The sequence below is a fragment of the Ambystoma mexicanum genome, chromosome 3p (genome assembly GCF_040938575.1).
Source record: "Ambystoma mexicanum isolate Mex_15411 chromosome 3p, UKY_AmexF1_1, whole genome shotgun sequence".
Taxonomy (NCBI): Eukaryota; Metazoa; Chordata; class Amphibia; order Caudata; family Ambystomatidae; genus Ambystoma; species Ambystoma mexicanum.
Genome location: NC_090925.1, coordinates 168,435,950 through 168,449,316, shown reverse-complemented (window position 1 = coordinate 168,449,316; position 13,367 = coordinate 168,435,950). Strand labels below are relative to the sequence as shown.

Sequence of the window (13,367 nt, the reverse complement as noted above, 5' to 3'; positions counted from 1 at the left end):
AGGTCAGCGCTCAATAAGTATCCTAATAATAATATACTGTAGAAGGTGGCATGTTCCAGAAGCTAAGTCAGCGCTCAATAAGTATCCTAATAATAATATACTGTAGAAGGTGGCATGTTCCAGAAGCTAAGTCAGCGCTCAATAAGTATCCTAATAATAATATACTGTAGAAGGTGGCATGTTCCAGAAGCTAAGTCAGCGCTCAATAAGTATCCTAATAATAATATACTGTGGAAGGTGGCATGTTCCAGAAGCTAGGTCCGCCCTCAGTCAACAGCCTAATAATAGTATACTGTAGAAGGTGGCATGTGCCAGAAGCTAAGTCAGCGCTCAATAAGTATCCTAATAATAATATACTGTAGAAGGTGGCATGTTCCAGAAGGTAGGTCCGCCCTCAGTCAACAGCCTAATAATAGTATACTGTAGAAGGTGGCATGTGCCAGAAGCTAAGTCAGTGCTCAATAAGTATCCTAATAATAATAAAGTGTAGAAGGTGGCATGTTCCAGAAGCTAGGTCCGCCCTCAGTCAACAGCCTAATAATAGTATACTGTAGAAGGTGGCATGTGCCAGAAGCTAAGTCAGCGCTCAATAAGTATCCTAATAATAATATACTGTAGAAGGTGGCATGTTCCAGAAGGTAGGTCCGCCCTCAGTCAACAGCCTAATAATAGTATACTGTAGAAGGTGGCATGTGCCAGAAGCTAAGTCAGTGCTCAATAAGTATCCTAATAATAATAAAGTGTAGAAGGTGGCATGTTCAACTTGTCCTGTGCCTTTCTTTTTTATTTTTTATGGGCAGTCAAACTATGCTAACAATGACTACACATTTTTATTTTTATTTTAAAAACTTGGTGCACGACAACCCATTATCCCGCGCAAGTTTCCACCAGTGTTTGTGATCGTCTATGGCGCAGTTTAGCATCAATGGATTAAAACAACAGAACCATCTTAATTTGCATATCCAGTATGGTTTATTTACAACACACAAGATATACATTATTGTCGAAAAGAAAATGGCGGCTTACCCACTTAAATTCATGTTTTTTTTATTGTGCAATTTTGGTTAAAATAAACCTTATACACATTTATTATAACATTTCGTGAACATTTTGAAAAAAACATGTTTGCACACATTGAAAGAGGAGACCACTATTTTTCTACAATACATACATGAAACGGTTAAAAGATGATAAAATCACTTGACACATGATCGGATCACTTCAGGGCAGGACAGAATCATGCTAACACAATTCTGCTCTCCGACCTTTGCAGGTGACTCTGGGGTTCTCTAAGGAGGAGGTCCTACCTGGGGCTGATGTTACCCTCCAGGTGCGCTCCGCCCCCGGCGCCTTCTGCGGCTTGCGCGCTGTGGATAAGAGCATGGTGCTGATGAAACCCGAAGAAGAGCTGACGGGCCAGAAGGTGGGTCACGCTGCCGCCCCAGCCCACCCAGCTGGGGGTCGACACCAGCCGACAGGGCAACTATTGAATGAATATTCAATGACATCACATCACATGAACCATGAACGTGGGCGTCTGGAGGGGGAGACAGGCGATAGGTTTGAAGATCTGGTATTTGGGAGGGGTAGGATGAGAGTTAAGGGTGTGCACACCCCTCAGTCTGTGAATCAGATATTTTTGGAGGGTGAGCTCATTGAGGATGGAAGGGAACCATGTTTTTTGTCTAGAATGACACAGTTTTACTGGAAGAGCAATCCCACTGAATTCCACACACACGCCTGGGAGGATGGAAGGCGATGGTAGGTTGAGAAAAGCGGAGTGCGGAGTGCGGGGAGCGGGGGGCAGGATGCCAGCTGTGGGGTTATGTTTGGAGGGGGGGGGGGGTGGCTGTTTTTTGTGGGTTGGACGTGTGTTTGGATTTGGGGTGAGGAAATATGCCGGTTATGCAGGACCGTTCAGTGCTGGTGATAGGGAAGGTACTTGTCTGTGTGTTGGGGTACGGGGAGCAGGATGTGGAGTATTGTTTGTGATGGAAGGCGTGTGGGTGGGGGGAGCTAGGGTTCACGTCAATGTTTGAAGGGTAATGTAGCACACCAGGTAGAAAAGTGCCCATAGTCGTTGACACATGCCAGTTTCGTTGTCCTGAACTAAGGAAATACAAAAGTAATATATTTCAAAGAATAACAGTGCTACAAAAATGTCACAAATAATGGAATTAAGTGCTGCAAAATGTATATGGCTATACCACAAAATGTTCCACTGCATGCCACAATCTTCAGGGAGGTCTTCACTGCATGCCACAATCCCCTGGGTGGTCCCCACTGCATGCCACAATCCCCCGGGAGGTCCCCACTGCATGCCACAATCCCCCGGGAGGTCCCCACTGCATGCCACAATCCCCCGGGAGGTCTCCACTGCATGCCACAATCCCCCGGGAGGTCTCCACTGCATGCCACAATCCCCCGGGAGGTCCCCACTGCATGCCCCAATCCCCTGGGAGGGTTCCACTGCATGCCCCAATGCCCTGGGAGGTCCTCACTGCATGCCACAGTCCCCCAGGAGGTTTCCACTGCATGCCACAGTCCCCCAGGAGGTTTCCACTGCATGCCACAGTCCCCCAGGAGGTTTCCACTGCAGGCCACAATCCCCCGGGAGGTCTCCGCTGTATGCCACAATCCCAGGGAGGTCTCCACTGTATGCCACAATCCCCTGGGAGGTTTCCACTGTATACCACAATCCCCCGGGAGGTCTCCACTGCATGCCACAATCCCCTGAGAGGTCTCCACTGCATGCCACAATCCCCTGAGAGGTCTCCACTGCATGCCACAATCCCCTGAGAGGTCTCCGCTGCATGCCACAATCCCTCAGGAGGTCTCCGCTGCATGCCACAATCCCCCGGGAGGTCTCCGCTGCATGCCACAATCCCCCGGGAGGTCTCCGCTGCATGCCACAATCCCCTGGGAAGGTTCCACTGCATGCCACAATCCCCTGGGAGGTCTTCACTGCATGCCACAATCCCCCGGGAGGTCTTCACTGCATGCCACAATCCCCTGGGAGGTTTCCACAGCATGCCACAATCCCTCAGGAGGTCTCCGCTGCATGCCACAATCCCCCGGGAGGTCTCCGCTGCATGCCACAATCCCCCGGGAGGTCTCCGCTGCATGCCACAATCCCCCGGGAGGTCTCCGCTGCATGCCACAATCCCCCGAGAGGTCTCCACTGCATGCCACAATCCCCTGGGAGGTCTCCACTGCATGCCACAATCCCCCGGGAGGTCTCCGCTGCATGCCACAATCCCCTGGGAGCTCTGTTTGGTGTGTTTCACATGCAAAGGCGGAACACCTTTTTATAGACTATCACATCCGGTCCAATCTGAAATTCCCAGGTGTGCTGAGATCTTCCCTGTAGCTCCTGTGTGTCATGCCATTCCTGGGAATTGCGCGATTTGGAGCAAATACCGTGTGCAGTGAAACAATAACCAAGCCGCTATATGTTTCACTTAGATAAAGGTGTGCTATAGCTATGCTACACCTAGAGGTAGGGTTGGTCCGCCTTTGTTTGAGGCTCTAACTCCTGCATCTCTTCTGCTTTAGGTTTATGACTTTGTCCGGCCTGGTTCTTTTGGAGGCTACCCTTACCAAGCAGAAGATTATGAGCCAAGCCCTTGCCCCGGCTTCCCCATGGTTCCTGAAGTGTGGCGCCCCATTGCAATGTCCCGCCGGTCGGCATCCCGGGGCAGACGTTACTACATGCCTTCGTGGCCTCAGAGGGATCCAGACGTCTACAGCTTACTGCAGGTAGGTTGGGTGCACTCTGCACTTTACTACTCTCTGGCACAAAGGGAGCGAGCGTTAGAGTGCTCAAAGAGTGCCCAGAGTGCTCTGCACATCACCTTACACTGTCTCTAGACATCACTGAACACGGTTATAATAGAGCACACGCTCGAGTCCTCAATGAGTTCTCAGGGTACTCTGTGCGTCACCTTACAATGTCAGTAGACATCACTGTGTACGGTTACTAACAGAGCACACGCTAGAGTGCTCAGAGTACACTGCACATCATCATACACTGTCACACAAAGAACACGTTTTAGGGTCCTCAAAGAGCGCTCAGAGTGCTCTGCACATCACCTTACAATGTCAGTAGACATCACTGTGTACGGTTACTAATGGAGCACACGCTAGAGTGCTCAGAGTACTTTTCATATCACCTTGCACCATCACTTTACATCACATTACAATGTCACACATTACAAGTCACACAAAGAACAATTGTTAGAGTCCTCACTGGGTGCTCAGGGTACTCTGTGTGTCACCTTACACTGTCACTATGCATCACCTTACACTGTTACTGCAGGAGCACACGCTAGAGTCCTCAGAGTGCTCAGAGTACTCTGTTCAATCCCTTACATAGTACTCAATAAGCAAGTATTGGAGTACTCACTGAATGCTCAGTGTGCACTGTACGCTGTCACTGAGAATGCAAGTGTTAGAGTGCTAAGTGCTGTATATAACCTGACACGTCTCCCGGAGAGCCAGTGTTTGGGTCTTCACTGAGTACTGAGAGTATTCTGTACATCACCTCACACAGTTACACAGTTACGTATACAGCAAGTATTGGAGTCCTCAGTGTACTTTGTACATTACCCTACACTGTCACCCATAGGAAATGTGTTATGAGTCTTCGCTGAGTGCTCAGAGTACTCTGTACACCCCCTTACACTGTCACCCATAGATCAAGTGTTATAGTCCTCATTGAGTGCGCAGTTTACTCTGCACATCCCCTTACACTGTCACCCATAGAGCAAGAGTGATAGCCCCTACTGAGTGCGCAGTGTACTCTGTACATCACCTTACATTGACACCCATAGAGCAAGTGTGATAGCCCTCACTGAGTGGGCAGTGTACTCTGCACATCGCCATACACTGTTACCCATAAAGCAAGTATTATAGTCCTCACTGAGTGCTCAATGTACTCTGTCCGCCGCCTTACACTGTCACTGCACATCGCCTTACACTGGCACCCGTAGAGCAAGTGTTATAGTCCTCAATGAGTGCGCAGTGTACTCTACATATAACTGTACACTGACACCCATAGAGCAAGTGTTACAGTCCTCACTGAGTGTGCAGTGTATTCTGCACATCACTGTACAGTGACACCCAAAGAGCAAGTGTTATAGTCCACACTGAGTGTGAAGTGTACTCTGCACATTGCCTTACACTGTCACCCATAAATCAAGTGTTATAGTCCTCACTGAGTGCTCAGTGTACTCTGTACGCCCCTCTACGCGGTCACTGTACATCACCCTACACTGACACCCATAGATCAAGTGTTATGGTACTCATTGAGTGCTCAGTGTACTCCGCACATCGCCTTACACTGTCAAACATAGATCAAGTGTTATTGTCCTCACTGAGTGTGCAGTGTACTCTGCACATGGCCATACACTGACACCCACAGAGCAAGTATTATAGTCCTCACTGAGTGCTCAATGTACACTGCCCGCCGCCTTACACTGTCACTGCACATCGCCTTACACTGTCACCCGTAGAGCAAGTGTTACTGTCCTCACTGAGTGGTCAGTGTACTCTGTACGCCCCCCCCTACATGGTCACTGTACATCACCCTACACTGTCACCCATAGACCAAGTATTATAGTCCTCACTGAGTGTGCAGTGTATTCTGCACATCACTGTACACGGACACCCAAAGAGCAGGTGTTATAGTCCACACTGAGTGTGAAGTGTACTCTGCACATTGCCTTACACTGTCACCCATAAATCAAGTATTATAGTCCTCACTGAGTGCACAGTTTACTCTGCAAATCACCTTACACTGACACCCATAGAGCAAGTGTGATAGCCCTCACTGAGTGCGCAGTGTACTCTGCACATCGCCATACACGGTTACCCATAAAGCAAGTATTATAGTCCTCACTGAGTGCTCAATGTACTCTGCCCGCCACCTTACACTGTCACTGCACATCGCCTTACACTGTCACCCGTAGAGCAAGTGTTATAGTCCTCACTGAGTGCGCAGTGTACTCTGCAAATCACCGTACACTGTCACCCATAGATCAAGTGTTATTGTCCTCACTGAGTGCGCAGTGTACTCTGCAAATCACCTTACATTGACACCCATAGAGCAAGTGTGATAGCCCTCACTGAGTGTGCAGTGTACTCTGCACATCGCCATACATTGGCACCCATAGAGCAAGTGTTATAGTCCACACCGAGTGCTCAGTGTATTCTGCACATCGCCATACACTGTCACTGCACATCGCCTTGCACTGTCACCCGTAGAGCAAGTTTTATAGTCCTCACTGAGTGTGCAGTGTACTCTGCACATCTCCTTACACTGTTACCCATAGAGCAAGTGTTATAGTCCTCACTGAGTGCAGTGTACTCTGTACGCCCCCTTACACTGTCACTGTACATCGCCCTACACGGACACCCACAGAGCAAGTGTTATAGTCCTCACTGAGTGTGCAGTGTACTCTGTACGCCCCCCTACACTGTCACTGTACACCACCATACACTGACACCCATGGACCAAGTGTTATAGTCCTCACTGAGTGTGCAGTGTACTCTGCAAATCACCTTACATTGACACCCATGGAGCAAGTGTGATAGCCCTCACTGAGTGCGCAGTGTACTCTGCACATCGCCATACACTGTTACCCATAGAGCAAGTGTTATAGTCCTCACTGAGTGTGCAGAGTACACTGCACATCTCCTTACACTGTTACCCATAGAGCAAGTGTTATAGTCCTCACTGAGTGTGCAGTGTACTCTGCACATCGCCTTACACTGTCACTGCACATCATCTTACACTGACACCCGCAGATCAAGTGTTCAGAGCAGTCTCTAGGCCCCCTCCCCTGATCGGGCTTTGAGGGCTCGAGCAGCAAGATGAGGGCAGCCTCACACTGCCAGACACTGGGCTTGCGTTACAGCCCCCACCTCTTTCTCTTACTTGGAGCAATCATCACAACGCTCACTTAGTCCTGCGAGCAATCTCTGCATCACACTGCGAGTGTTTATGCCTTCGGTTAGTGCACAAGGCAGTCTGTACATTGTCGAATACAATCACCGGCAGACCTAGTGTCAACATTGAGAGAGTGCAAGGAGCAGCATAAACAGGGCATCATATCCTAGTATAACAAGCACTGGCAAAGCCTATGGGCCTGGCTGAAGTCCCCGAAGGAATACATCACTCCGTTTCTATATGCAAAACCTCCCCTATTGACTTTGCTACACCTGCTCTTATAGACCTGCCATTACAGTCAGTTGCTAATACTCCTGCCTGGCTCATCATGTCTGCTAGATTGCCTGGCTCATCATGTCTGCTAGATTGCCTGGCTCATCATGTCTGCTGGATTGCCTGACTCATCATGTCTGCTAGATTGCCTGGCTCATCATGTCTGCTAGATTGCCTGGCTCATCATGTCTGCTGGATTGCCTGGCTCATCATGTCTGCTAGATTGCCTGGCTCATCATGTCTGCTAGATTGCCTGGCTCATCATGTCTGCTGGATTGCCTGACTCATCATGTCTGCTAGATTGCCTGGCTCATCATGTCTGCTTGATTGCCCGGCTTCCTGTTTGCACTGTAGCCTTTTTTTATTTCTCTGACCAGCACCCATCATGCACGAGCCATGAAACCACCAGACCTCCTTTGCATACCCTTGAAGCCCAGTTGTTTGGATTGGATACTGCTGCTTTCTACCTTATAATAAATATCACAAGCTTCTGTTGGGGAGATGTTTCAAGTGTTCTATGATGAGAGCTAGAAAAAGCAGCCAGTAGTTCTAGGCAGGTTTTGCCACCAAGCTACGCATGACTGCCACCTTAGCAACATGACAGAGCAGCCAGAGCTCGCACCTAAGTGGTCAGCTGGGTGCCAACAACCTACAGGGATGCAATACAGTATTGTCCAATTGCTGAAAACGAATCAGAGAAACACAAATTTGAGAGTCAGCACAGAAGGAGAAAGCAAAGCAAAGTTTGCCAATGATAGCGGAAAGGGGATAGTTGTACAGAGAGAAGAGACAGAGCCTTGGTGGATGCATAATAAGGCGAGAGAGTGCCAGCCCAAGAGAATGAGAAAGTGCAGTCAGATAAGTAAGAGGAGAGCCATTGGAAGACAGAGTTACAAAAGCCCAGAGAAGAGAGTGTGTTAAGGAGAGGGGGTCATCAACAGTTTTTAAGACAGCTGTGAAGGTCAAGTGGGATCAGAAGAGAGTTTGTCATGGCGGGCTGATAGGAGAGAGTTGATGGCAGAAGAGAGCCGTCTCAGGTGAGTGCATACAGCGGAATCTGGATTGGTGCAGTGGAAGGAGAGACCGTTGATTGTCAAGCGCGGAAACCTGAGATTAGACCACGTGCACCAGACGTTTTGAAGGAAAGGAGAGGAATGTTTTTTCAATATAGGGAGAATAGTGGTGTGTTAAAATCTGAAGGTAAAGCAGAAGAAGACGAAAGGGCGAGGTTAAAGAGAGATGTCATGAAGGGGATGACAAGATGAAAGCTTTTAGAAACAAGAGTAGACGGCAAAGCATCCACTGGAGAGGCAGGGCACAAGTGAGAAAATGCACAGTATCAAAATCAGATGGCGACTAGCAAGAAGATAAAAGCTGGGAAGTAGAAGGGGAATGGGGTGAGGGGCTGGGGAGAGTAAGTGGTGAGGGAAGAAGGTAGTTGGAGAACTTTGCTAGAGAAATAATTATCAAGGACAGCTGAGAAGAGAGCAGAGGATAGAGCAGGATCCGAAGGTTGCTGGGGATGGGGTCAGTAGGACAGAATAAGGTCAGAAAATGTGTGCCTTTTAGTGGAATACAGCACAGTCCTAGGAGCAGTGTAGAGAGTAGGAGGCAGTCAGATTTCCTTCTGCAACGCTCTGCACAGAGAAGAGTGAAACATAAACTACAGATCCGATCAGTAAGCCAGGTGTGGGAAGATTTGCAGGATGAGGAAAAAGGGCTTGCATAATAGAGTGAGTCAAGGGTGGAATTGAGCGTAGAATTGAGAAGAGTGAGGGTGTCATTGGAGGCAGACAGGCCAAGGCGGAGATAGAGGGTAGGGAACAGGATAATGAAAAGATGAAGGAAGGAGTATCAAAGGGATTTAAGATTATGATCAGGATACAGGGCTGAGTGGAGGGATATGGAAGGAGGTGGTGGGAAAGGGCATGGTAAAGAGAGAGTGAACAGAATAATAACACGGAGGGGCCAGAATAGGGGAGGGAGATGGAGAGGAGGAACAAATAAGATCAACGGAGGACCCAGAGATGTGAGAAGGAGGAGCTGAGCATTGAAGATCATAAGATTGGAGGAGAGGAAAAAGAGAACAGGAAGTGTGAGTAGTAGACAGGTGGACGTTGAAATCTCCCAGAAGAAAGAAGGGACATGAGGGGGGAAGTAACGAGGAAAGAAGGGCATCAATATCACTGCAGACAGAGGATAAGGAACCAGCGGGTGGTAGGTAATGACAAAGGTAATCAGGTAGGGATTGTAAAATGCAGCAAGGTGATATTTGAATTAGGTAAATGGGGACAGAGGATAAGGGACGGTGGGAGAGTAAAGGATGAATGGAAGATAATGCTGTGCCCCTGCCAGTCCTTCTGAGATGGGGGCGGGGGGGTGAAATAAATGGGTAGATGGGGAGAAGGAGGCTGGGGTGACGTTGTCAGATGGTGAAATTCAGGTTTTGTTGAGGCAAAGTGAAGGACGTTGGAGAACGTGTGAAGGAGAGAAGAACAAATTACTTACCACTGGTAATGTTCTTTCTGATGGATGTTCCTTCCATGTATTCCTCATCTTAGATATATTCATATTGGACATTTTTCTGACAGCAGAGGGCACTGTGTGGCATAGAGTCAATGTCCCTCGATGGTTACAATTCCTGTGTCCGGATGTGACGTTGATGACTGTACTAATAGCATGCACCGTGCTCTTTGCCTCAGTTCCTAGTTTTCCCTCTTTCTGCTCAGCTGTCTGAGGACTAGATAACCCGTATGGGTGTTGAAAGAGAGACGTATTAAAAAAATGCACCCACAGTCAGAGGGGCGGCTAGGGTAGTGATAAGGAATCCGTGGGAGGAACATCCATCAGAAAAAAACATTACCAGGGGGTAAGTAATTAATGTGTTTATTGGATTGTATCCTCCCACGGATTATTGCAGAAGTGATGGCCACTAAAAAGATAGTTTTCAAGGTAAAAGACCTGAGAGGACAAGAATGGAGAGGTTCAGATGGAGCTCCCATTAAAAAAGTTAGTACCAGGTTCAAATCCCAGGACGGAACCAGAAAAGGGACCAGTGGGAATGTATTTGTCAGTGCTTTTAAGAATTGTATGACAATAGGCATCTTAAAGTATGAGCCTTGTTCTGGCTTGCGTTTAGAAATGGATAACGCAGCCAAGTATCCCTTAACGGTGGCCACCGGCTGCCTCTGATGGGCCAGGTGCTGTAAAAAAGAAGGCACTACAGGTGTATTGCAAGAGAAAGGATCTGTATCTTTAGCTCTACACCAGCTGCAAAACTTGTTCCAACTGAAGCAGTATAGGGGCCTCGGCTGCTGGTCTTCTAGCCAAAAGCAACACCTCCGTAACGTCTTCCAGGAGGTCCAATATTTATATCCTAACGTCTCAGAAACCAGGTGTGAAGGTTCGGAGTTCTGATTCCTGGGTGAAGAAGGCGTCTCCCTCTTTTGCGAGAATAGGTCCACTCTCTGGGGAAGACGGAATGGAGGGTAGATGGGCATGTCTAGAAGGCCCGGGTACCACATCTCCCTGGAATTAATGGGACAGCTGGGAACACGTGGAGGAGTTGAAATTCCCAGTCCACTACGAATGTGTCCCCCAAAGCTCCTCCCTGAGGAAATTCCCTAGAGCAGAACAGGTTTCACTTCCTGTTGATACAGGATGCGAACAGATCCACTTGTGGCGATCCCAAAAGGGTGAAGATCTCTAGAAGGACTTCCTGAACTAACTCTCACTCATGGGTGAACATGCTCTGCTTGCTCAGAGTGTCCACTGTTGTAGTCTCTTTCCCGGCTAGGTGAACAGCCGACAGAGATCCTGTTTTGTAGCACCCAAAACCAGAGCTGCATTGCCTCCATGTACAGCGGTAGTGACCCTACACCACCTCTTTTGTTGGGGTAATGCATGGCCACTGTGGGGGTAATGCATGGCCACTGTGGGGGTAATGCATGGCCACTGTGTTGTCCGTCATTATCAGGATGTTCTTCCCCTGTATGGATGGCAAAAAGGCCATCAGCGCCAGTCTGATGGCCCTCAGCTCTAACAGGTTTATGTGTAGTCTTGATTTTGATTGGGGCCAAAGTCTGTTGATCGTTAGATCATTCATGTGAGCTCCCACGCCATGAGGGTAGCATACGCGACTACACTTATCTCCGGCCAGGGTTGCCAAAAAGGTTCCCCTATCATCACATTCTCCTTGCAGGCCCACCACTGGAGATCCTGTGTAACTTTGCTCTGGACCTGAAGAAGGCCGGTCATCCTGCCTGAGAATTGTGACCATTGGGGTCGGAGTGCCCACTGGAGGGACCTGGCGGGCTTCTGACACCAGGCAAATGCAGGATGCCATGATGCCCAGCAACCTCAGAAAATCGAATGCCAGTAGATATTGGGCGTCCTGTAATTTTGTTACCATCTGCAAGATATGTGGAACCCTCAACTCAGGAGGCAAAACCAGGAATGCTCTAATAAATTGCAGCTTTTGAGAAGGTGTTACCTTGGACTTCTTGAAGTTAAGGGAAAAGCCCAGTTTGTGGAGAAAGTGGCAGGTGCTGTTGAGATGTTCCAGAGCATTTTCGGGTGAACGAGTTCTGATCAGCCAATCATTTAGGATGGGAAAGATGTGAATCCCTCTTCTCCTTAGATTCACTGCCACCACCGCCATCAACTTGGTGAAGAACCTCAGGCGGTGCCGCGGCTTCAGTAGTTCCCATCCCATGGAGTCCTATCGGACTCCATGGGATGGGAAATTACAGCCATTGCCGCACCCATAATATCGCGGTAACACTGGGATATTGGGCGCCGGTAATGGTACAGTGAGTCTGCCGGTAACCTGCTGGTAGTGTAATGAGGCCCAATGTCTGTATACATTAGGAGAAAGACTTCTATTAATAATAATGGGGTTGGAAAAATCCCTCTCTATGCCTAAAGCTATGGGGGGTTTCCCTGCCTCAAAGGAAACTAGTGAATTTGACAAAAAGTCTGAAACTGAAAAGTCTGTCACTGTCATGTCCAAAAACCTACTACTGCCCCTTGTACTGCTAATAGAAGATAATAATGCAAAGATGGTTCATAGTTAAAGCAAAAAGTGTTCCTTGTGTTTTCAAAGTACAGAACATTTCCCAGTTTGGCTGGTAGTAAAGAGGGATGCAAAATAATGTTTCAGAATGCAAGATTTCAAATGCTAGGGTTGTGGCCTTTTCCCATAGACTTCGTCGTATCTCAAGTTGCTGGATATCCAACGGGGAACTGTTGCTTGTTTTCACAGTTCCTTTATCCTTCCGATTTGGTATGCTCTGCTACCAAACGTAGGCTCCCAATACTCGGGTGGTGTTCTTTTTCCCAAGACTGTTTCTTATTCCAATGCTAGGGTTGCGCTCTTTTCCTCTAGCCTTCTTATCTTAAATCACTATGCAATCGACAGGGACATTATTTATTAGCTCCACAGTTCACATGACACGTCTGCTACCAAGCATAGGACTCCCTCTCTTCCATCACAGGGTAGCTGACCCTCTTTTTCTCAGTCACTTATGTGAGTGCAGGTCTCAGACTCGCCACCTCTTTACACAACTTGGTTCACTCTCTTGCCAATCAAGTGATCTCTGGTAGGGCCAGGTAGGAGACCTTCAGTGCCTGACCCGTGCCAGCAGTGTTGAAGGCAGAGCCTTAGTCCAGACAGGTGGCAGGGTAAAGCAATTGAGGAGCAGCAGCAAAGGTCAATCAGTTACAGCACAGCAGCTGGACGCCCAATCTGTGCCAGTCATAGTCAAAGGAGGATTGAGCTTTACAGGAGACACAGAGAGCTGCAGGGAAGGGTCAGCCACTGTACCCACTGAATCAGAGAGAAGAAGAGCCCGAGACAGAAGTCTCCTGCATGGAGGGAAGCAGAGCTTCTCCAGCATAAGATCTGGAGGAAGCAGCAATGGCCACAGCAAACATCTTCCGGGGAGCATCTCATCTTCCCTCTCACCTACAAGGACCTTGCTCCAATAGGATTTTGCGTAAAATCTGAGAAATTATTTCTCAGACACCGTGCATCAACAACTTACAAATTGCTTAACAGCCATTGCATCATATTATTTACAATTAAACACCAACAATACAGAGGTATTCTTTTTCGCAGCATCATTATTGGCTGTTACTGCTAATT

At 48.2% G+C, this 13,367-nt stretch overlaps 1 protein-coding gene across 3 annotated transcripts in view; it reads left to right on the top strand.

Annotated features, from left to right (window-relative positions):
• Positions 1-13,367, top strand: part of LOC138580212 (alpha-2-macroglobulin-like protein 1) — a 328,254-nt gene that overhangs the window by 122,059 nt on the left and 192,828 nt on the right. For all 3 annotated transcript variants that reach the window (XM_069650567.1, XM_069650566.1, XM_069650565.1), the window contains exons 15-16: positions 1,274-1,423; positions 3,556-3,759. In XM_069650567.1, coding sequence (XP_069506668.1) covers positions 1,274-1,423; positions 3,556-3,759 — 354 coding nt within the window. The remainder of the gene's footprint in view (positions 1-1,273; positions 1,424-3,555; positions 3,760-13,367) is intronic.